The 26636-nt window shown below is 40.3% G+C and overlaps 1 protein-coding gene across 1 annotated transcript in view; it reads right to left on the bottom strand.

The window, feature by feature from the left end:
• The window catches only part of PCID2 (PCI domain-containing protein 2), a 218880-nt gene extending 193742 nt beyond the window's left edge, over positions 1 to 25138 (bottom strand). The window contains exon 1 of the mRNA XM_067150936.2: positions 24953 to 25138. Within this exon, the coding sequence (XP_067007037.1) occupies positions 24953 to 24988 (36 nt within the window). The 5' untranslated portion in view covers positions 24989 to 25138. The remainder of the gene's footprint in view (positions 1 to 24952) is intronic.
• Between the last annotated feature and the right edge of the window lie 1498 nt (positions 25139 to 26636).

Raw genomic sequence — 26636 nt, 5'->3', positions numbered from 1 at the left:
CACAAGGTCGAACAAACAACGGAACACTTCGAGGGGTTATTTCTGAAGGTGAATATCCGGGGAAAGGTCTGGTATCTAATTAACGTGTACGTACCTCCAAGCGCAAAACTAGAGGTACATTGTGAGGTATTTAGGTGGATGGAATCTCACTATGAAATAATGGATAGTAATGTAATCATTACTGGAGACTTTAACATGCCAACAGTAATTAATGAAAACACTGGCTTAAATTTAACGAGACAAACCCAAGAACTAAAAAACTTCCTCAGTTTACACGACTTGAATTCCTATAATTCTGTTCCCAATAGTAACGGTAAAACTTTGGATTTAGTATTCGACAGTCAGACAATAACGAATGTCACCTGTAAAAAGAACACTGATCCGCTGCTACCTGAGGACTCCCATCACCCCGCCCTAGAAATAGAAGTACATATCACTTCAAACAGTAGAAACTGCAAAAGAGAAGCTCACAGTACTTATAATTTCAAAAAATCTAAATTTGAACACTTGTTCACAGGACTAAGAGATCTTACTTGGGAAGACCTTTACGAATGCACTGATGTAGACAAAGCAGTAGCCTGCCTTTATTCTAAAATTTACACAGTGTTAAATGAGACTGTTCCTAAAAGCGGCTCGTGGAAGGCCAGGATATACCCAATTTGCTTCACAGAGAGCATAAAACAAAAACTGAAAGAAAAAGAATACTACTGAAAACGGAAGCACCTTTCAGAATATTACAATAGGCAATTTAAAACATTAAGGTCCGAAACTAAGTCTGCAATTAAATCCTCATATAACAATTATGTAAAAACTGTAGAGCAGGATATCACTGATAACACCAAAACCTTTTGGACGTGGGTAAAAAATAAAAGAAAAAACAACAATAATCGCAATACCTATGAATACGACTCTAAAGTATTAGAGAATGACAGGAACATTACGGAAGGGTTTGCAACATACTTTCAGTCTGTATATTCCCAAGATAGAGCTCAGTATAACATTCCAAACGTTTCATCAGAAACCATTGACAATATCCACATTGATAGCATTACTGTAGAGGATGTTGAACTAGCGTTAAAAAAGCTCAAGCCAAAGTCTTCCGCGGGACCAGATCAGATACCACCGTATGTTATAAAAGGTTGCAAAGATGTACTGAAATATCCTCTCCTCTTCATCTATAACTTAATTCTGAAAACATCTGTATTTCCCACAGTATGGAAACTGTCCCGAGTATGCCCTGTGTTTAAATCGGGTAATCCAATGTTAATAAAAAACTACAGACCAATATCAATTATTTCAGCTATAGCCAAGGTCTTCGAATTTATATTATGTCGTAGACTCACAGTCTATACAAGACCTTTAATATCAGAACAGCAACATGGATTTATTTCAAGACGATCCACAGTGACAAATCTCATAAATTTTACACAATCAATATCCTCAGAACTTGATAGAGGTGGCCAGATAGATGCAATATTTACTGACTTCGAAAAGGCCTTTGACAAAATTGACCATGACATTCTCCTAAAAAAATTAAATATGCTTGGATTATCTTACCCACTGCTATGTCTTTTCAGCTCCTACCTAAGAGATAGAAAGCAGTGTGTAATATATAAAAGAAACTCGTCCAGAGAATACCCTGTAAATTCAGGTATAATCCAGGGCTCTAATCTTGGGCCGTGGATGTTCCTGATGCTAATCAATGACTTACCTGAACGAATAAAATTCTCGGACTCCCTTTTATTCGCCGATGACTTTAAAGTATTCAAATCGATTGTCACCATTAACGACTGCGAACTTCTCCAAGCTGACTTAAGTAACTTACTGCAATGGACGACTGAAAATCAACTATATCTAAATGTAGAGAAATGTGTATCCATGTCGTTCACTCGAAATAAAACGTGTATTTCCTTTAACTATAAACTAGGTTACGATAACCTGAAACCAGTAAATGAGGTTAAAGACCTCGGGATATTATTAGACCGAGAACTCACCTTCACTCCACATATATAGAAGGTAGTTGCTGAGTCATACAGGACATTAGGATTTGTGATGAGGAATGTCAAACCCTTTAAACTCCTAAAAACCTGTATACACCTCTACAGCTCTCTCATCAGGCCCAAAGTAGAATACGCAAGCGTTATATGGAATCCAGCAAACAAAATATATATTGCACAGATCGAAAAAATCCAAAAGAAATATTTAAAATACTTACATTTCAAAAAAACCGGTAATTATCCACGCATAGCATACAACGAACTTCTCCTAAATTTTGAAATAGAAAGCTTGGAACTGAGGAGACAAAAGGATGACATGAAGTTTCTGTACAAAACTGTTAACTCTATTATTGACAACCCTGACTTTTTATGCCTCTTGAACTTCCACGTGCCCCGCTTTAATGCGAGGACAAATGTAATTTTTCATAATAAAAAAGTCAGAACAACCGCTCACGAAAATGCCCCACTCTACAGGCTATGCAATGTCTATAACAGTGCAGTTCAGAAAAATAATTCTTTAGACTTCTGTGTACCTCTAGGCCGGTTTCTACTACAATTCACCATCTCCGTGAAAACTCTGTAATGCTGAACCAAAAAATGTATTATAAACATTCTACATTAAGCCCTATCCCACAAATGTAATTATAAGTGTTGTAAATATAATATTAGAATAGTTTAGGTATTAGGTTATTAGACTAGTTTAGATATGAAAATATGTTTTTATATACTTGTTTCTTGCAAGGATTAGATATGTAATATTATTTATTTCTCAACGTAAATATATTATTAGAATAGTTTGAGATATTATGATATTAGACTGACTGAAACAAAAAAGTGTAAACATTTGCCACTGTAATTGGGATTAGAAATCCTGTAGTGCGCAGTAAATAAATAAATTTAAAAAAAAAAATAGCACCTGAGCACCGAACACAAATCTCTTCCAGCCATTTTTTATTTTATTTACACTATGTTAATGGGACGAGAGTGCTACGTTAAATTAACGGAGAGTTTAACAGCACGTTAACGTTAACAAAGGTTGATGAAACAGCCGTTCTGTTAACAATCCCATTAAAGCAGTTTCATCATCATCATTTCCCATTATCCAGCAGTAACCGGGTAGGGGCAAATATAGTTCCTCTCCACTTTCTTCGGTCTTTCCACTACTCCTCTAACACTGTGTCCCAGTCCAGGTTTCTTTCTCTAATACTGCGTTCGATTGAGTCCTTCCATCTCAGTCGTGGTCTTCTGCAGCCTCTCCTTCCTTGCATTTGCATTTCCATAACCTTCTTTGGCATTCTTTCATCACTCATTCGCTTTATGTGCCCAAACCATCAGCTCTTCTCTATTCTATCATTTATTTTTTCCACACCAATTTCTTCTCTGATTTTCTCATTCCTTATTTTATCTCTTCTACTCTTCTGTATCTTACTCCTCAAGAACTTCATTTCAGCTGGCTGTATTCGAATCTCATCCTTCTTTGTCACTGTCCAAGTTTCTGTTCCGTAAGTTGTTATGGGCACGTAACACATCTTGTACATAGTTTCCTTTGCTTCCATTGGCACATCTTTGTCACATAACATGTTTCTTACACTATGATAGAAACAGTTTCCAGCTTGAATCCTCGTACTAATTTCACCATCCAGTTGAGCATTCTCCATTAATTCACTCCCCAGGTATTTGAATGTCTCCACTACTTCCAGGGGCTTGTCTGCAAGTCTAATCTGACCTCTTTCCCTTCCTTCTCTCCTCTAGTGATAACAAGAGTTTTACTTTTTTCTACACTTATTCTCAATCCACATTCCTCAATCTTCCCATTCACCACATCCAACAGTTCTTGAACCTTCATGTCGTCTTCTCCCCAAATCACAATATCATCTGCAAATAACATGTTCATTCCTCTTCCACCATATGCTGCTTTTGCTGTTTTCATGATGTCATCCATTACTATTGTAAACAGGATTGGTGATAGAACACTTCCCCGCCTCAGCCCTCTATTGATTTTGAACCAACTTGTCCTGTCAACTTGTGTTTGCACGCAACTACAACATTCCTTGTACAATGCCATGTTTTGTTTTTTTTTTTTTTTTTTTGTTTTTTTGTACTTAACGGAGTTTGAAGCAACCCTTTGTGGGTCAAGTGAGTGGTTTAAACAAACAAGTCAAAGAACATTATCCATGTGCAACTTTCATGAATTGTTACAGCCATTTGTTGAATTTCTACAGAAATCTGCTTCTAGCATCAAAGAGCGTACAGTTTTCTTTGAAACTATTTTGGGTCTTACTGCTTTCTTCTCAAAATCTACAAAAAGGACAGCTGCTCTTAAAAAATCTTGGAAACTCATGTGAAACACCCCAGAGTTTGTTATTGTCTTGGGAGCAAGAAGTCCAGGGCGTGGTCTTGACAAGAGAATCTACCATGATTGGCTGGCCAGGATCAATCTCGGCGTATAATGTAAGAGATGAGGTCTTTATATACTTCGACATCACAGCGGAAACATGCCCACTACGGAACTTACTAGCACACACCTCTACGTTGATGACACTGTTATCACAATCCAACACCCACAACTAGCGTGCACTCGGAAGAGGCTACAAGTAGCGCTACGAACTCTCGAGCCCTGGCTAACGAAATGGCGCATCAAGGTCAATGCTGACAAGTGCCAAGCCGGGCTGTTCACTAGGAAGAACAGACGCACACGCAGACCAGTCAACATATACAGAGATGCCAACTTTCAAGAAAGGCAATTCGTAATACAGCCATTAGGGCACGGGAGGGGGGGAAGGAACTGCGCGGCGGATGTCGTTTTTTTTTTTCCGAGATCTTACTAACTTACATATCATTGAAAAATCAATGAACAACATACATTTCAACCAGACGTAACATATTCAAAGCGTGGCATATAAAGAGTGTATGACTCTTACCTGAGAAAGTGACAGGTGATCTGCAGTACATATCTGAGTGGAGGTAGAAGGATCATTTCTTTTGTTGAGTACTGTAGTTGCTCCCTTAGCAGCTTGTACTTCCTGTTTGCTAAACGTACACTGGTGACATGCTTTTTCTTTTGATATCATGTGCATCCTTTGCACTAACAGAGCACTTAACAGTTCGGTATTCACATTAGCACGGAATTCAGCCTTGTTCTTCCTCATGCACAACTGAAATATCGTGGCTACTCACAGTACAAAACACATGTGAATGAGATTTTGAGAACACAGTAAAAAGGGCCATTCTTTCGAGTATTCCTCCCTAAATTATTGAACTATTTTTGGTTTATTACTTCCGTCACTAGTCACTGTAACGTCATCACACGTATTTTCCTACTCAAGAAATCGCTTCATTATTTCCACCTTTCGCATTTCGTAACACACAAATAGCATATATCCTAGAAGAGCAACAATATATGCAAATTTGACAACCAAAATCGCAATACATACTTCAACAGTCACGCACACAGTATTCACAATTAAACAGAGTTTGTCATCACTTTGCTGCCAAAACAAAGGCAAAAGAACTTGCATACTTGCATGGAAGTCTGATCATCTGACGAACAAAGACAACAACTCTGCAAGATATACCACTTCACAGGTGTCTATTTTTTCAGTACTGGAAGCACACACTGCGTTCGGCACATGACAATTCGAAATATTCTTAACCGAGGGACAGGAAAGGGGTATAAATGATTACTGAGAATTTCAAAAATAATATTCTGAGAATTCAAGCTGTAATGGCATTCCTTGTGTAACCTTTTGAACACTTCATCCACTTCGGTTTAAAAATCAACAAAAAATCGTAATTTGTGGTGTGTGATTCGTAAAGGCATAATTATGATGGGTAATTCGTAATTATTACAATTGAATTGTAATAGTTGGCATCTCTGCATATAACCGCTAAAGCTTTTCAATCAAGATATAACATGGCATGACAAAACCAAATAACCTAGGAGTAGTCCTAGACTGAAAGCTCACCATGCTACAGCACATCAAAAATATCCAAAGGATAGCTCACATTAGACTCAGCCAGCTATATCCTATACTGAACAAAAAGTCCAGTATAAACACACACGTAGCCATAAACATGTATAAGGCCTTAATTAGGCCAATAATCATGTACGCAGCCCCAGCGTGGGGGTTCACTGCAAAGACGAACCTGGATAAGCTAGAACGAATACAAAATAAAGGCATTTGATCAACGGCCAGACTCCCTTTCGACACACCAATACATGAACTACGCGATATTGCGAAAGTCAACTCGATAAGGCACAACATATGTAAACAAACACTAAGAATGTACACAAAGTCATGGGGTAATAAGATCAACCCACTAGTAAGCGGAATCGGACGCTATGACGTTGATCTTTACACCAAGTACCCCACACCGAAACACATTCTGTTCAGCCACAGGGTTGGGGGGACGGGGGGCTGATAGCCGGCCCCTTCCCCAAGCTGACACCTAGATAATACATAAACCCACACACTGCAGACAACATGTACCTATGTAAATATGCTCCTTTGATTACAGCTGTCTTTATCCCAGGGACCAGGCGAGGAAAGATTGATAAGAAACACAACACGAGAAGAGGACGGCAACGCAGCCAGACGGCCAAGGACGATCAATCCACCTCCGCCCCCGAAAGAGACACAGGAGCGGAACACCAGCCCGCGCCTTATAACAAAGACAGCAATACTAATATAGTTATTTATTTGTTTGTGTTATTTCACTATTATTTAGGTAGAACACTGGACATGAGAGCAGGCAAGCAGGCCTGCACTCCAATGAGCACCTGTATATATACTGTTACTAATAACCCTAGCATAGTTGCAGATTGGCAGTGACAAGTGTGTTCCAACAACACCGCGCAGAGGGCCATCGCCAGGCGGAAGAAGAAGACAGCCCCTTGCACCAAGTAAGGCTTGGCTCTTAATCAAAGCCGCACTAGATAGACAGGCCACAAGGCTCGGACCGTGACGTCACGATAGTGGCTAGCGTTCAGCATGGCAGTGTAGGGCCCGCTCTCACTTTCACCATGATATTGTTCATTTATTCAACCTTAACGATATAAGTGAACACTCCTTCAATTGTGGCTTTACTTAGGCTCGTATACTACACGAGTTTTATGCGGGGAGAAAACTGGCTGGGCAGTATATGTACACTTCTTTACTTAAAATTATGCTGACATCTGTCACTTGTAACTGAACACGGTATCGTGTAAAAGAAAAAAAAATGCTACCTTATACGTTATAGGCCTATCTATTAACACTTTAAAGACTTGCAAAGTTAGTTCTTCTGAGTAATATCACGTTAGGTTCGTACATGGAAACAAATCAACGTCTTTATTTTTTTAAAGACTGGAGGACAACATAAAAGTTTGTGCAGTTGTAGCTAATGTAGTGTTATTTTCTCCGCTTTTACTACTAAAAGCAACTCCCTCTACCTTTCCTCCTACCGGGCGATTTGGCCATGCGGTTAGGGGCGTGCGGCTGTGAACTTGTATCGGGAGGTAGTGGGTTCGAATCCCACTGTCGGCAGCCCTGAAGATGGTTTTCCGTAGTTTCCCATTTTCACACCAGGCAAATGCTGGGGTTGTACCTTAATTAAGGCCACGGCCGCTTCCTTCCAGCTGTAAGGCCTTTCCTATCCCATCGTCGCCATAAACCTATCTGTGTCGGTGCGATGTTAAAGCCACTAGCAAAAACAAAAACAAGAAATAAAACCTTTCCTCCTTTATCGTTCATCGAAGTCCTTGATCCTGTCGTATTCTTTTTCAGATTTCTTTCTTTCCTTGATCTTCCCGTTTTTCAATTTCTTCTTGTCTTTGAATAGGATTTTTGCTCGGTGTTGGAAGATTTTTAGACAGATATATGCAGGCACATTTTCAAACTTAGGAATAGCGTCGTTTGAGAGTTTTAAATAGTTAGGTTTTACAGTTAAAATAGACTCATCAGGTCTTTTAACAGAATCGTCCCTAATTGCGAAACTTCGTCGAAGTGTTTTATGCACACAACTGAGCTTGCTGAAGGGACGGATTCGGTTCGATGGATGGCTATGATCCACTTTTGTTTTCGAAACAAGTCAGAAGGAAATTTAAACACTGAAATATTAGGCTGTTTTGAACTGTAGTTGATTCTACAACCAGGTATACAACACGACGTGGCCATAATTCACAATGTTCACACACGTTTAAATCATTCAACACCATCGATAGCCTCACTGCTGCGGGGTTCAGATCAGCTTACAAGTCAATGGCGAGAAGTGAAGCGGCTGGCGACTAGTGTGACGTAGCGTCCAAAGTGGAGGGGGAGCCTTATGGCCTGTCTATCTAGTTGGCCTTGCTCTTAATCCCCCTCTCCAAACGGAGACTTGGCACCAGGGACCACTAGCTGCTGGGCAAAGGGACGAACCTGTGGCCCAGAGCCCAGACGCAAGTGGACCCAAACCAACCCGGCAGTGACAAGAAGGACTGATCCCCATAATAACAGACAATGGCAACGAAATGGTTATGATTGCATGACACATATTCCTAACTAACACAACCTCTGAACTTTTCCAGCCCACATCCTTGCATGAGCTATCAAAAAATGTCACATTTTTCACATAGGCTTTTTCTCTTTTCTGCCTATGTGGTTTTTTCCTGACCCTTCAATACCACACCTTAACACCACCTTACCAACACAAACTTTGCCGTGGTAGTGAGTCTAACTCGGAAACCGGCAGATACTCCTTGTATCACTTCCCACTCTTCCCTGCTATCTCTTTTCTACTTAGAAACTAATAGCGTGTCGGAGGCAATGTAGATTGAGTCGATTGCCACGGCGGGAGAGCGGGCTATGGAGGCCCCCCGTAAAAAAAAAAAAAAAAAAAAACGGAAGTCTACCACACGCACACTGTACGGGAAGGAAGTAGTGCTAACACCGGGAGTGAAACTGGATATACTGTACTGGAGTGACACTGCTGCACTATACCGGACTGGACTCCAAACGTTCATGGAATGTTGTCTGTGCTTACGCATTGAGTATTGTAGCACTTCGAGGTGGCCTGATATTTCATGTTACTGAAAGCTGAGAGGTGCTACATCTCAGATTTTCCATAATTTATGTTCAGGAACGACAAGCGTGTTGCTCAAATGTATATATCTTTACAACAAGTGTTAAAGTCAGTGAACATAGTATTCTGAGGTACAGTATCTGTGTGATATTGTAAGTGCCGATTATGAGAATCGACAAGTCGTGTCGATACAGAGACAGTGAAGGGTTCTTAATTTACATAAAGGCAGTGTGTCACACCGCTTGCTTCTCCAAAAATTGGAAAAATACGGCTGTAGGGGTAATGCGCTGGATTTGCTTGAGAGTTACTTGACAGATCGAGTACAGTATGTCAAAATTAATCAACATCTAAGCACACCGATGAGGATAATAAAGGGTGTCCCACAAGGCACAGTATTTTTTTTTTGCTAGGGGCTTTACATCGCACCGACACAGATAGGTCTTATGGCGACGAAGGCACAGTATTAGGTCCTTTATTGTTTATTCTATTTATTAATGATCTAGAGAAAACAATAGCAAATGCCGAACATACGCACATCGTAACATATGCAGATGATATAGTCATTTATGTTGAGGGTGATAGCTGGAATCTCGTCAGACAGAGAGCAACTCGAGCACTGCTTAAAGTTAAAGCATGGTTAGATAATAATGAATTATTTCTAAACATTAAAAAGACAAAATTTATGAATTTTTCTGTAATAGATACACAAAACGATTTTAATGAATTAATTGTACACAACATCAACTGTAAATTTAATTGTAACTGCTACAAAATTTATAAAGTAAATAATGTTAAGTAGGCCTATTTGGGATTATTAATTGATTCGAACATGAAATGGAAAAGTCACTTTACCGATTTAAGAAAGAAAATCAGAAGAAGTTTATATAATTCATAATTTAAAATACATATCCAGTATAAAATGGTTAAGAGAGGTTTATTATGCTTTAGTTCAGTCTATTCTTAGCTACGGAATTTTGGCATGGGGAGGAGCCTAAAAAAATGTAATCAATACAATACAGGTTGTTCAAAACCTTATATTACGAATAATGTACCAGAAAGGAAGATTATACCCAAGTAGTCAATTATATGCTGAAGCAAATATATTTAATGTAAAACAGCTCTATGTCCTTGAAATATACAAATATATTAACAAAAACAAAAATATAATTGAGAACATTAAACATGAATATTCAACACGCAGTAAGATGTACCACCGTTGTATGTTATACAAACCCAAACTTAGCATAACAAAGCGCAATTTCTTGTACTTCATTCCAAAATTCTTTAATGTCCTTCCCAGTTCTTTACAAACTACTTTATTAGGTCAGAAAATGAGTCTGAAGGGTCAAATCCTTTGTCAGGGATAATAAAACTGTTATGGAAGAAATAACTAAATGAGAATATCACGTCACCATATCCAATTTCTATTCAATGCTCCACCATGTGCTGTTGATCATATCCGTCACTCACTCATAACCATACTCGTATTTCAGGCATCATTTAAAATATATTTCTCACTATGTAATTAATATTCTAAATTACCACACACAAGGTTTCACCTTACGTGGTATTTTACTGATATCTACTCGACTCTGTTGAGGTTGGTATGATTTTGTATAATCATAATAATAATAATAATAATAATAATAATAATAATAATAATAATAATAATAATAATAATAATAATAATAATAATAATAGTACCAGGGTGGTACACCTCCACGCCGCTAATTCAAACTTTGCGCCAGTTGCAACTTCTCTACTGGAGGAAGTCTGAACTTTATCTACTGTGTTAATTTTCAAGTTTCTCAGAAGATGTCACTACTCGTAAATTTTGAAGTTTCTGAACGGGGTCGTTTTCGATGTATTTTTGTTTTGCCTGCAGTAAGAAGTGTGGACATTCTCTTCCAGATGGCACTACCGAAGAACTACAATTATGCACCCTAGTGCGAAGTGAAAGAACTGTGTTTTTTGGAGAAATGTGGAATTCATAAGTTTGTTCTTTGTTAAATTTTGTTCAGTTATTGTTTAAGTTGTCAATATTAACCCTTTCTTTCCGCCAGCTTTGAATTCGACCATTGAGTAATTTCTGTAATTAATTTTCCACCAATAATGTGTTTCTTCTTCATCTAATGTAGGGGTTTTCGTTATTAGCCAATAAAATTCTTGTGGGAGGGTGTTCTCATTCCTGAAACGCCTCGAACTTTCCATGAGGGTATATAAACTGCTGATTTTCGGGTCTCCGCGCCACTTCAGTAACATCTATCAGTTTGTAAAGTACGTAGCAGGGGGCGGGAAGCGCCTCTTTCTTCGGGCAGCAGTTCAACCACCAGGTAATGGCTGTTTAATAACTTCTTTTCTTGTTAGCTCAGCAGTTTAACTCTCAGGGCAGGTCTGAAGCCTTTCTACCATGTAACTTTCCTTCAAAATGTAAAGACACTTGGTCTCAATTCCATCTTTTTAAACTACATATTGGGATAGAGAGTGCTTAACCCTCTCGAGCTCCCACTCATATTGCATTGAGGTGAACTTATTTTCTCAACCGTTTCTTCCTTAACGTAATGTAAATTGTCTCCTTCTATTAGTCACCTCTTTAGTATGGGATTAGCCCTTGCATTTTAGGCCTAGCGCCAAGTAGGTTTTAAATAAAGTATATTAGGAGTGCAAGAACGCCTCCTCTCAAGTTGGTATGTTAGAGGCCACGTAATATTTCTGTTTCTTCTCTGAATAGGCCTCAGTAGGTTGGGTATTTTTACCCCTGTGTATATGTCCTTGAGGGACAGCTTGAAAGTAGAGTTTGCTGTGGCCTTTGATAGGCTCGACTTTAAGAGCGGGTGGCTCTTTCTTAAAAAAGTTGTTTCTGCGTGCCTCGAGGAGGCTTTTCTGTGTAATTGGGAACAAGAGCTCCTGGGCATGATTTGGGGTCTTCTGCCCCTTGGTTGAATCTTGTATAGCGTAAGGTTGAGCTTATTGCTCAAGAATTATGTGTCTGGCTCTCGGAGCCCAAATCCTGTAACTTCGTTATTGTACATTCCCGATTGTTTGCTTTGCTACTCTGTACCTGCCATTCTTGTTATTTCTTGATTTTGCAAAGAAAATATAACCTTGTTAAATTTTATCTTAACTTTAATTTCGTATTTTTTAGACCTGTTCACCCCCGCACCTTCTTTCACCTCTGCACAACCACAATACTCCGTAACAACAATAATAATAATAATAGTAATAATAATAATAATTTATTTAATGTGTGCAAGAGATAGTTACAAGTTCAATTTATTTTAAGTATTAATATGTTGATAATAATACTACTACTTCTGTAATATATGTGGTTTAGTTATAAGATTAATATTTCTCAAGTAATAATGTTATTAGAAGAGTTATGTATATATAAAACAGAGTCCAGTAAATATGTAAACGACATGAATGAATAAATACTACTACTACTAAATGTACATTGTTCAACGGACTAACCGCAAATGGTGGCTTAGTTCTCGCTTTCGTTTCCCCACTGTTTTCTTTGTTGTTGTTGTAAATATGGAGTCTTCCAGTAATATTTTGTTTGTGTATTATAAGAGTATTTTGGTGTGTTGATGAGGTGCTCATGCACGGATTTTATTGAGAATATAGTTAGATATTTTAGAATCAGTGGAGTTATTGATGAACCTAGGTGCAGTTCCTACCTATTTAGTCGTTTTCAGAAGGTTAGATAAGGCCTGTAGCAGATGTACCAGTACGCAGCATTATGTACACACCCTGGGATATAAAAAATTATCATGCTTTATGTATCTAAATTTGAGGGATCCATTCTGGTGAACTCTGGTGCCCATACTACAGACATTTCGATTAATTATTTTTATTAAGTTTTTGAGTAATTGTATTTATTTATATATTTTTATTTATGATATTTTCTTATTATTTATTAGTATTCACAAACAACTACAAATGCAACCCAATTTATAATCTGAATGAAATATCAGAGGAAATCAATATACTTTTCTAGGAGATAATAATTAAATTCTTTACACGAAGGCGCGCAAGTAATGCTTTACCTTACACCTCTCCCCTAACATCAAACTCCCCTCCTAGTCGGTCCTCGACGACCTTCAAGGACGTCACTCAGCTTTAACATTTCAGGTGGAGTGTTCGACACAGGACGGGCAAGGACGTGAGTGACCAGATGGGCACTCAGTTTACATTTCAACAGAATTTTTTTGTCAGTTCACTCATATTTTTTTCTTTTTATTGGCCCATATTGTCAATAAACAATCAAGTTCAACTTGCATCATCAACATAACTTCACCTTCTTCATCTAATCTAATCGAATGTGGCATTATCACCACTCTATTTTATGTATAATATACATATAATTCTATTCGCATAGCCACTCATGTTGTTTTATAATTAGGCAATTCTATGCATATAACAACATTTTAATCTGTGTTTTAACTGGACTTCATGCTTCATATTATGTTCATGCTGCACCATTTTAACATTCAAGATTGATAAGACGCCAACACACCGCGTCACAAGATTTAAAGACTTTTCATTTACTTATTTCAACATGTCTTCATCTTATTTTCAATGTTTGTATGTGTGACTGAAGATGTACAATAAGAGGACGAAACATGTATCAGGAATATAGTCTAATGTAGTCTTGTCAATAAAGACAATTACAGTATTGTAAAGCTGGAATTATAAATTTAAATTTTCACAAGTTGAAGTAAGGAATGTTATAAGAGTACAAGGAATTCAAAATAAGATACAATGTAACCCAACTGAGATGGTCTGGCCAGTGGACAATTACACCAGAAGAGTAATTACCTAAAACACATATGGGCATCTACTGGTTCAACAACTTCCTGAGATGGCATTCTGGGACTTCACTGAGTTCATTCGTTTGATATTAGTGAAATACACTAGCGGAAAAAAATATCCAAACACCATGAAATAAGGAATGTGGAATATGGAAATTTTGGCAATATATTTGTCGAGGTAACACATTTAATTGATTAAAGGTACAAGACTACAGGTTAATATCCATGCGAGAAAAGCCATCGCAAATGTGCCATTCTGGTCCATTAATAACAGGTGTAATTGCCAGACTCATGCATTGTGTCATACAGGTGCTGGATGTCAGCTTGTGGGACAGAGTTCCATGCCTGTTCAGTGTTCTCCGCAGAAATTTTCGTCAGCCGGGTGGCAGGAATGAGTAGCCGGGTGGGGAATACTACGCAAAAAATTAATAAGATAAAACTTTAATTTATTCCCCTCAGGGCATTAACAATAACAATAATAATAATAATAATAGTAATAATAATATGGCCTCAACTACCATGTGCAAACATTTTAATTTGTCGCCATCTGGCTGTCTGCTCGTCAATTTCGACGTCTCGTTTTTTCTCCAGGCTGATAAGATGGCAGAGTAAACCGAATCTCTCTTGGGCGTCTAATGCTGAGTTTTAATGAGTTTTGTCAGGTAAACACCAAATGTGTCAACAGGGATCTATTACTCACCAACATCGTACAACATGAAATGTCGAATGGACCTTTTTCCACCCTTCAAAAATCCGACCACCTCTGCTGAGTTTGAACCCACTAACTTTAGATATGGAGGCAGACACCCTACCACTAATCAACAGAGGGAATCAACAGTAATATCAGACAGGTAAACATTAACGGCAAAATTGAACTATTTTAGTGTTATTATCATGAACAAGATGTAACAGACAACATTGAACTTCTAGTGGTCTATTGCTCGTTCATAATCAAACACCGCCCGACTCATTGGCTGAATGGTCAGCGTACTGGCTTTCGGTTCAGAGGGTCCTGGGTTCCATTTCCGGGCAGGTCGGGGATTTTAACCTTCATTCGTTAATACCAATGGCCCGGGGGCTGGGTGTTTGTGCTGTCCCGAACATCCCTGCAACTCGCACACCACACATAACACTGTCCTCCTCCACATTTAACACGCAGTTACCTACACATAGCAGATGCCACCCACCCTCATCGGAGGGTCTGCGTTACAAGGGCTTCACTTGGCTAGAAATTAGCCACACGAAATTTCATTTTTAATCAAACACCGGGGCTTACCACTCAGTTGCTATGGAGTGCCATACGGGTTTGTGACGTCAAGTGGAATTGAGTGCTCTCGTGCGATTCCACGCTAATCCAGACACCGCTTGCGCAAGGCACTACGTTATAGTCAAGCTAACATTTCAGTTACGATGTCATTGGTGCAATTATGCTGACAATGAAGATCTATCATTTAAATAACCTGTTTACAGTATTTACACTTTAATTTGGAGCATGCAATGACTCAGATATGTAATAATATTACGTAACACGCATCTAGGATATGTTACCCGGGCGGTCTGTAAAACTGCAGGACAGTGCACCCACTAAAATGGTCCTAGGGAGAACACTGCTGTTGCACTTGGTCGGTCAATACAGGGACGGTTAACGTCGGTTGTGGATGACGCTGGAGTTGTCGTCCAATGATGTCCCATACATATCCGATCGGCGTCAGATCGGGGGATCGAGCTGGCCAAGGCAACATGTCGACACTCGATAGAGCACGTTGGGTTACAACAGCAACATAGGGGCATGCATTATCCGGTTGGAAAACACAGCCGGGAATGCTGTTCATGAATGGCAGCACAACAGGTCGAATCACTAGACGGACATATACATCTACAGTCAGGGTGCGTGAGATAACCACGAGAGTGCTCCTGTTGTCAAAGGAAATTGCTCCCCAGACCAGAACTCCCGGTATAGGTCCAGTGTATCGATGCCGCAGACAGGTGGAATGCAGGCGTTCACCTGGCCTCCTTCTAACTAACACATGGCCATTACTGGCACCAAGGCAGAACCGGTTTTCATCAGAAAACACAACAGACTTCCACTCCATCCTCCAATGAGCTCTTGCTTGACACCTCTGAAGTCGCAGATGGCGGTGGTTTGGGGTAAGTGGAATGCACGCCGCAGGGCGTCTGGTTCGGAGCTGTCCTTCAAGTAACTGATTTTGAACAGTTTGTTTGAACACTGTGGTGCCAACTGCTGCTCGAATTGCTGCTGCGCCACAGCCACACGCCGATCCTCCCTCTCGGTGGTGCCACGGGGACGTCCGGAGCCCGGTCTTCTGGCAAACATACCTCCCCATGACCACTCCTGCCAGCTTGCATGTACAGTGGAGACATTCCTGCCAAGTCATTCAGCAATAGCACGGAAGAAAACTCCACCTTAACATAGCCCTATTATGCAGCATCGTTCAACCGCAGTGAGCTGTTGATACTGGCCTCTTCATCATCATAAAGGCATTCTTGACCCACTCACAGTCACTCCATTTAATCTCACAGGTAACTAACGCTCTCGCATACTACAGCCCATATTTAAAGCAAACCTGATGTGCAACGTCATAGAACCGCTACTAGTGCCACGCTACTGTGATTTGTGGGAAATCTGAATCAACGTCATCTTTCAGATGTATAAATGAAATCCAATGAAATACACAGCCTGTTTCCAGTCATTTGACCGGTTCAGGAATGGAATGAAAGAAGCCTCCACCTAGCGGCGAGGATAGGAAATGTACCGGCTGCCGAAGCCTGTCGCACTCCTCTGGGGCAATGATAAGTGACTGACAGATGAAATGAAATGTTAATAGTGTTGCTGGAATGAAAAATGACAGGGAAAATTGGAGTACCCGGAGAAAAACTTGTCCTGCCTCTGCTTTGTCCAGCACAAATCTCACATGGAGTGACCGGGATTTGAACCACGATATCCAGAGGTGAGTGGCCGGCGCACTGCCGCCTGAGCGAGGGAGGCTTCAGATGTATAAATGAATGAAAATCCACAGCCTGTTTTTTTTTTTTTGCTAGGGGCTTTACGTCGCACCGACACAGATAGGTCTTATGGCGACGATGGGATAGGAAAGGCCTAGGAGTTGAAAGGAAGCGGCCGTGGCCTTAATTAAGGTACAGCCCCAGCATTTGCCTGGTGTGAAAATGGGAAACCACGGAAAACCATCTTCAGGGCTGCCGATAGTGGGATTCGAACTTACTATCTCCCGGATGCAAGCTCACAGCCGCGCGCCTCTACGCGCACGGCCAACTCGCCCGGTCCACAGCCTGTTTCCAGTCATTCAACCGGGTCAGGAATGGAATGGATGAAGCCCCCATCTACCGGCAAGGATGGGAATTGTGCCGGCTGCCGAAGCCTGTCGCACTCAGATGTATAAATATACCTACCAAAATAAGTTAATCTAGCACAACCCCTTCTTGGTGTTTGGATTTTTTTTTTTTTCCATCAGTGTAATTAGTAAACTTAAAAGTCATAATTAAAAACAATATTTGAGATTACTGTACATATAAACTGTCGTCAGTATTTGTCTAAGGAATCAGCAACTGTCATTGTACTCATTGGCCATTTGTGCCTCCATCTACTGGTTCATTTTGATTACATAATGTTTGCTGGATTGATGGGTTGCTTATCAAGTGGTTCGAGGTTTGTCCATATACAATCTAAAAAAATCTCCTGTGACATGACAGAATGAAAGAGACCTAGAGGCAGGCCCAAAAAGCGATGGAAAAACCTCAATTGCAGAGATGCAGACAGTCTTCAGAAATGAATGGAGGAGAGACAAGCAGAGATGGACAGCCCTGATATATCATCCAACCCAGGGAAACATGGAAATGGCATGTGAAGAAGTGAAGGTAGAGGGTTGAAGTGATAGGACATATTTTCCACCTTTCAGAAGCAGTCACACGCTTACTGGGTGATGATAGGATTGTGGTATGGGAGGCTTAGGCCCAAATTCTTGGGACTAGGTGGATATTCTGACCCAGTAACATTGAACTTCTTGGTTATAGCTATAGCATAATTATCACTTAAAATAAAGGTGTTTAAGTGAACCCAGGCCCTGCAGCAAAAGATAACATCCAGACTGTTGAACCAGTGAAAACAGTGAAGTGCTCTATCTGCAATGAGAACTTAAAATTATTGTTTCACTACTCTTGTAATAAATAAAAATTAATGTTGTTATATTACAGTCTGTGTCAAATAGGAAGTGTTTTGGCCTTGAGATGTTACTCAGCTGCTATATTTTCACGTTATTGTGCTCACTCCATGGTCCCCCTGTGGGTGGGGGCGGTAGAATAACACCCATGGTATCCCCTGCCTGTCATAAGAGGCGACTAAAAGAGGCCCAGGGGCTCTGAACTTCGGAGCGTGGGTTGGCGACCACGGGGCCTTAGCTGAGTCCTGGCATTGCTTCCACTTACTTGTGCCAGGCTCCTCACTTTCATCTATCCTATCCGACCTCCCTTAGTCAACTCTTGTTCTTTCCCGACCCCGACACTATTAGGTTTGCGAGGGCTAGGGAGTCTTTCATTTTCACGCCCTTCATGGCCCTTGTCTTCCTTTGGCCGATACCTTCATTTTTCGAAGTGTCGGACCTCTTCCATTTTTTTCTCTCTGATTAGTGTTATACAGAGGATGGTTGCCTAGTTGTACTTCCTCTTAAAACAATAATCACCACCACCATCACTCCATGGGATGCACCCCATGGAAAATATCCTGTGTTAAATATCACTTGTGCTAGACCAATATATTTGACTTCATAAAAAGAACCACAACTTAAACAGCTTCCCATACGGCACAGACTACAGCTGACAATTTATCAGACTAAAATTCCTTTTGAGCTGGATAAATAAAGGAAGGAGTTTTGCCCTAAAATAAACAATGAGAAAACAAACTTCATGGTAATCAGCAAGAAGAAAACTAATAACATTGTTATCACCTTGGACGTAAACACTTTTCAAGTAACTAGTGTTCAACCGTGAATTTGATTCGAAACTTACAGGTGCGTTGCAAAAAGTTACGAGTTATTGTTGCTGCGCGAAGGTGTTAACATTACAAGCTTCATCAAGGAATCTGCTGCAGTCTTTTGCAATGTGGAAGTATCGCAGAGTGTTGATCATCTTGTGGGCAGACTGCATCATCAACAAAGAGCTATTTCATCCAGCCAAGAAATCACGTGAAGACCTAACCCTATTTTGGTCACTATCTTTTGAAATGACAAATACAGCTTGATATAACTGATTACAAATGGATGTGGGCAGAGAAGATTGCCCTGGGTACAGAACCTCCAACAGAATTTTGACATCTACGATATGATAATCCTTATATGGGGAGCACAAAAAGAATAATATTATTACTCTATGATGGAGCCTAACATTCTGTCCGGTTCCTTGGCTAAATGGTCCGTGTAATGATCGGTTCAGAAGGCGCCAGGTTTGATTCCCAGCCAAGCTGAGAATTTTAACTGTGTATGGTTAATTAATCTGGCTTGGGGACTGGGTGTTTGTGTTTGTCTCAGTACACTTCCCTGCATATCCACACAACACACTACACTAAGGTAGATGTCTCTATGCCTGACCCTGCACTTATAGCAGACAGCCAACTTAAGTAGTGATTTAAACAAATCTTTTTGCATCAGTTGGTAATTTAAATGTTTCTCTTTGGAAGAAAAAATGAGTTTGTATTAATCAATGTTAAGATCCAGATCTGCAAGTCCTCTGTATGAAGGGGAGCATCAGCAAACAAAGTTTGGCAGGAACCTTAGAATTTTTCATAAGGAGGTTAGTGCAAGTAAATAAGGTATTATATTTTGCTAATGGGGTTCTAAAAGTTAAATCGATGTTTGAAAGTATGTTTAATGAATGTTTATGAATTCTATTTGGTGGCTGAAGTGAAACATGAAAATCCACAGCCTGTTTCCAGTCATTTGACCGGGTCAGGAATGGAATGAATGAAGCCCCCATCCAGCATCGAGGATAAGAATCATGCCGGTTGCCGAAGCCTGTCGCACACCTCAAGGGCAATGATTAATGAATGAAAGATGAAATGATTTTGGAGTGTGTTGCTGGAATGAAATATGACAGGGAAAACCGAAGTACCTGGAGAAAAATCTCCACTTTGTCCAGCACAAATCTTACATGGAATGACCAGGATTTGAACCACGGAACCCAGCGATGAGAGGCCGGCGCGCTGCCGCCTGAGCCACGGAGGCTCTATGGTGGCTGAAGTGAAAATTATAAATTAGCACATAAATTATGGAGGGTCACTAGCCACTAGTACACCATAGTGAGCCTCGTGCCCACCACTTGTGTCAGCTTATAGTTAAAAGTTATTTTGGTCTGTTTCGAATTAGAAACATTCAGTTTATACTACCTAAATATAGATATGGTGGCCATGACCATTAAGGTATCAAGTCTATGTGGTCTGACACCGTGGTTAGCCGGTTTGAGTCCCATTGGTCGAAAAAAGTTCACCCTCAGAATGTTGGCAGCAGGGTAGGAGAGGCAAAATATCTTAAAGGGTAGGAGAGGTAGTGGTATACAATTTCCAATCACCAGATTGAGTGCCAGACGCCTTGATTAAATTCCAAACCTCCCCACAGCGTTCATATGGAGTGAGAGCATATGAAGCTGTTGGTGGTGATTCGTCCGTCGGACGGGGATGTAAAGCCTTGAGCAGATCCCTTGGTGTTATTCGACACGAGTAGACTATGTGCTGGCATCGGGTTTCACCCTCTCTCTTCCTACTATCATATATCACGTCATTCATTTCTTCTCTGATAAGTCTGATGTCAGGAAGGGCATCCAGTCGTGAAAACTCACTTTGAAGACTCATCTCACTTCATACCCAATCCCGCAGAAAAATAGGACAAGGACTGGACATACATACTGGCTAGATATTTATCTTATTCTCCAACAAAGAAACCTGAAGCTGACTCCATGTGTGAGGTGTAGGCATCTGATAACCCAAAGCTGATACAGGGTGTGTATCTTTTTAAAATTTTGTCGCACCTATCTTTCAGGTGTTAAAACAAAATGGCCCCTCAACAAAGTAAAATTCTGAAGTACCCACAATTATCTACGGCTGTTGCATTGGATGAGGTGAAATGATGAATGCCAGTAAATACGGCAACTTCAAAATACAGGTTACCAAAAATTACTCTTCTGTACAGGGCTAGGTGGAAATATCCTGCTTATAATGTACAGGATATCTGTAATGTTTAGGCCCTGATTTTATAAACAATGATTAGTTGATTCAAGTAATTTATTTTTGTTATATCATACAGTATGATCTACATCAGCTTTAGGTGCAAAGTGTCAGCCTTAGGAGACAAGGAAAAATGAGCTATCAGGTACAGGTACAAAAACAATACATTTCAAAAATTAATTTTAAGCAATGGTTATTGATTACATGAATATTTTCTTTTTATTCACCTTGGTGGGCACAAAGAGATCTAATTGTACATAAAGATAATATGTGACTTGTTTAGAATGTTTTCCCCTGGATTATGTAAAAAAGAATTTAAATGCCAGCTACTGGTGCATCTACCTTACTAAGCACCACAAAACATGCAACAGTGAATACTGTACAACATTCCTCATAGGGTTTGCGTCAGGAAGGGCATCCGACAGTAAAACTGGGGCCAATCCATATCCGTTGCTGACCACGATAAATTGAGATTAGGGCTAGGAGGAAGAAGAAAGAGGAGAAGAAGAAGACCAAGCTCCTGTGAAGAGAAGGAACTGGTATCTTTTCTTCTTACAAAGTTGAAGATACAATGGATAATACACCCTATAACAAAAAAGACGATGCACCGGGAAGGCGTTGTCCGATTGTAAGGAAATTACGTATGCAAAGACATTCAGACAGAACATGCAAATTATTAAAGTTTCGTGTCCAATGAATGAATAGCGGGAGCTCCCGCGCATCCAAACTGCACATGCATCAGGTGTATATAAGGCGTGATTCTGAAGCGTATGCTCAAAGTAGCTGTTGCATTCGACTGCGATATCTTAACGTCGGCTGTAAGAATGCCATGCCGAAGAATTCGTGCCCTTTACGAGCAGATGTCAGAGTTTGAAAGAGGTCATGCGATCGGATTGAAAGAAGCTGGTCGGTTGAATCGAGCTGTCGCTGGACATCTGGGTCGAAGTGATGCGGCGATCAGACGATGCTGGCAAGTGTGGGTCAGCAATGGCAGGCATCAGCGTCAGGACGGCAGTGGTCGAACGATGGCCACAACAGCACGGGCAGACAGAGCGATTGTCAGAACAGCTGTCACAGGACCTGGGTCGTCATTATCAACGATCCAGCGTATGACCCGCACATGTGTCCAACATGACCATCAACAGACACCTGAGCGAGAGGAATTTGCGCTTGCGCCGCTCGTTACACCGCTTATCACTCACGCCTGTTCACCGTCAATTACAGTGGTGCCGCGCTCGAGCAACGTGGAACTGCGCTGACTGGTCTAGTCCCATTTCCAACAGTGCCCTAAAGACAGCCACAGACGTGTTTGGAGATGTCCAGGCCAGCATGGGGACCCTGCCTTGAATATCATATGCCACACAGCCCCACAACAGGGGGTGAAGTCTGGGGCGCTACCTCCTTTGATTGCTGAACCCCTCTGGTAGTCATTCCTGGCATACTGACAGCACAGCGGTATGTTGATGACATTCTACGGCCGGTTGTATTACCGTTCCTTCAGCAACATCCAGGCCTTACTTTCCAACAGGATAATGCCCGGCCGCACACGGCACGTGTTACTATGAACTGTCTTGAAGCTTGCCCTATCCTTCCTTGGCCAGCTCGGTCGCCTGATCTCTCTCCCATAGAGCACATTTGGGACGTTGTAGGAAGGCGATTGCGAACATCCCAGAATGTCGCCGATTTAGCCCAACAGTTGGAGACCATTTGGCACGAAATTCCGCAGGACACCATCCGGGACCTTTATCAGTCTATGCCACGTCGAGTGATAGCTTGCATCCAGGCCAGGGGTGAACCAACACCTTATTGACATCCTCAATTTGTAACGCTCTAACTCTGCAATAAATAATTCGATTGTTCTGCACTTTTGATTGTTTGTTTTTCTGTGTCTGTTCCTCACATACACCGATTTTTATCGCCATCGAACAATACCTTCCTGGTGCATCTTTTTTTTGTTGTTGTTGTTGTTATACAGTGTATAAGGAAAGGCATCATACAAGAAACATGAAAAAGGGCAGATCAAAGAAGAACTAAAAGTATTTGATGAAACACTGAAGGTACTGATGGAAGTAACTAAAAGCAAGAGTTAAGGCTGGTCGGACCAATATTCCAAAAACAGATCCAGAAAATGAAAGTGATACAATTGTAAAATTAATGTAGGCTATGTTATTTATCCTCCCCTGCGAACCATGTGGGGGAGGCTTGCGCGTCCCACTGAAGCAGACAGCCGAGCAGCAGGTGCAACCATATCGGATGGGTATCTGTTGAGAGACCAGACCAATGATTGGTTCATCGAAAGGGGGGTAGCAGCCTTTCGGAAGTTGCAAGGGCAGCAGTCTAGATGATTGGGTAGTAAAATAACTAACGATGACAGAAGTAAGGAGGACATAAAATGCAGACTAGCACAAGCAAGGAAGAGCTTTCTTAAGAAAAGGAATTTGCTCACTTCAAACATTGATATAGGAAGAAAAAAGATGTTTTTGAAGACTTTCATCTGGAGCGTGGCATTGTATGGAAGTAAAACATGGACGATAACTAGCCCAGAAAAAAAGAGAATAGAAGCTTTTGAAATGTGGTGTTACAGAAGAATCGTATCACGACTGAAGAGATACTGAATCAAATTGGTGAGAGGAGATTGATTTGGCTAAATTTGATGAGAAGAAGACATAGAATGATAGGACACCTCTTAAGACATCCAGGACTTGTTCAGTTGGTTTTTGAATGAAGTGCAGGCGGTAAAAACAGTAGGGGTAGACCAAGGAATGAATATGACAAGCAGATTAGAGCAGATGTAGGATGCAATAGTTACATAGAAACGAAAAGGTTAGCACAGGATAGGGTGGCGTGGAGGGCTGCATCAAACCAGTCTATGGACTGATGACTCAAACAACAACAACAACATGTTATTTATTATGGGATACTCAATGTGATAAAATCGAGACAATTCAAGAAAGACCGGTATTAAATCTACTGACACGAGACTGGCGTACTTGAGCACCTTCAAATATCACCAGACTGAGCCAAAATCATACCCACAAAATAGAGCTAGAAGGCCAGTGCTCTACCACCCGAGCTAGTCAGCCCAGAAATATGAGAACGTGTACGTCCTTGAGTCGATGTCCACGGTGTTCTGTGTCTTTTAAAAAGAAAACCAGAAGTGCCCTTTAAATTGCAATGCTGGTAATGGACACAAGACATTATGTGCTCCTATAACACACTGAAGAGTACTCCATAGTAAAATGTGCTCTACACCCTAACACCACATAAGAGAACTCTTGGAACAGTATCTTCCAATATTAATTCTGATTTCATGTTCATTCCACTCCCAGTAGTTATGCACTATGGCTAGGCCTATATTGTCTGCTACACATCAATCTTTTCCTCCAGACAAGATGATGACAAATTGTAACTCTTCTAACACTCAATTTCGATGATGGTCGTAATGACCAAACATGCTCTCAGCCCTTAAGAGGAAGGTATTTACACATATATCCCACATCATCCCACCAAATCCATGGGTCATCTCGTCCCTTCCAGGAACGCGTACTAGCTACAATTACCTTTTCAACTTTGCAAAACCAAATATTGACGCATACCCCTACGCTTGTAAGTTGTTTATGAGGAACCGCATGGTACTTCTCTTGAAATAAAATTACACATCAAGACCTTACTCCAATTAGTGATGATGGAGGAGACAATCGGTTAAGGGGGAAAAACGAGATAAAAAGACAAAAACTTAATCACTAGAATTCCATTCAATCATGAATACGTTTACAAAGTAACAACGATCAGAAATATAACCTGATACACAAGCTGTTCACAGAAAATCAAATTTCTGAATGAGCATTCCATACCTGTTGTAAGTACTGATTAAGAGTTAAATGGGCCATACTAAACAAAAATTCCTTATAGTATTTCAATATTCTGGTTATACTCCAAAACGTCTCTCACGACTTCATTTATTAATACTTATGTCCGCAAATCATTGATAGCTTAATACGCTTCCAAACACATGTTCAAAACTTCATCGCTTGACACACTCTCTGACATAAACAAATGCAAAGAGTATTAAACTTCAGGTATAAACAAATGAAGAACTAAGCAAGGAGTATATACAACTCTCCCATGCGAAGGCTGCCGCAAGGAAAAAGTATGTCGACTACACAGTATTTTGTCTTCTAAGTTACTGTTGAGTTTGCTAGTGTGCCAGATAGATATAACTATCACAAGGCACAGGAATAAATTTCCAATATGGTTCTTCAAATGTTATATAGATGATTGCGGAGTATGGTCACTGAACCTCGTATTGCGGCGATAGCGATGTCGTGAAGTCGTGTCCCGTTGAGACCGAGAGAATCCCATACCTGTACAAGAAATTTAGGGATTGTGCTCGAGTTCCAATCATAAGTACATGGACGGAAATATTATCTAGGTGATATTTATCTTTATGGCAGGGGATAGAAGACAGATTGTTGAAATATCATATACCGGTACTGATTTGAGCAAAAATGTAATTAAGAATGTGCATTCCTGTGCCAGAAACATAGATCATGGTATTCCACAGGGGTCAGTTTTGGGACCATTATTATTTTTAGTATTTATTAATGATATCGTCCAAATTGTCGATGATATTCAAGGAGTGCAATTAACTTTGTTTGCAGATGATATTACAGTTTTTGTAGCTGATGAAAGTTATGAAGGGTTAGAATTGAAGGCAGGCAATATAGTGAGTAATATCCTGAGCTGGCTTGAAGATAATAAATTAATTTTAAGTAAACAGAAAACCTCTGTGATTAGATTTCACCATAAGATTAATTTAAATATGGAAGTTAGTCCAATATCATTTGGAGAGACCATAATTGAGTACTCATCATCAACAAAGTTTCTTGGCTTGTGGATGGATGAATCATTAACCTGGGAAAAACATACAGAGTTTATAGGGAAAAAGCTTAGTAGAATTTATTTCATGATAATATCTTTGAAAAATAGTTTTAATTTAAAGGCTTGCCAAATTATGTATTTTGCATATGTCCATCCCATACTAACCTATGGAATCATTAACTGGGGGTAAGTTACAAAAGAAAATAATTAGAGGAATGGCCGGTGTCGGCAGGAGGACAAGCTGCAAGAAATACTTTAAACTTTATTTTATTTTACCATTGCCTAGCCTTTATATCTTCCATACACTTGTATATATGAAGGAGAATGTAAACAGCTACACCATAAACTCTGATGTACATAGGTATAATACTAGAAATAAACACAGTCTGCACATAGAACCACACAAAACTAAGCTATATGAATCAAGTTTGAGTTATGCAGGAGTACATTTATTTAATAAATTACCGGGCGAGTTGGCCGTGCACGTAGAGGCGCGCGGCTGTGAGCTTGCATCCGGGAGATAGTAGGTTCGAATCCCACTATCGGCAGCCCTGAAGATGGTTTTCCGTGGTTTCCCATTTTCACACCAGGCAAATGCTGGGGCTGTACCTTAACCAAGGCCACGGCCGCTTCCTTCCAACTCCTAGGCCTTTCCCA

Source organism: Anabrus simplex, chromosome 7 (genome assembly GCF_040414725.1).
Source record: "Anabrus simplex isolate iqAnaSimp1 chromosome 7, ASM4041472v1, whole genome shotgun sequence".
In the NCBI taxonomy this organism is placed as follows: Eukaryota; Metazoa; Arthropoda; class Insecta; order Orthoptera; family Tettigoniidae; genus Anabrus; species Anabrus simplex.
This window is presented reverse-complemented; position numbering and strand designations above follow the sequence as displayed.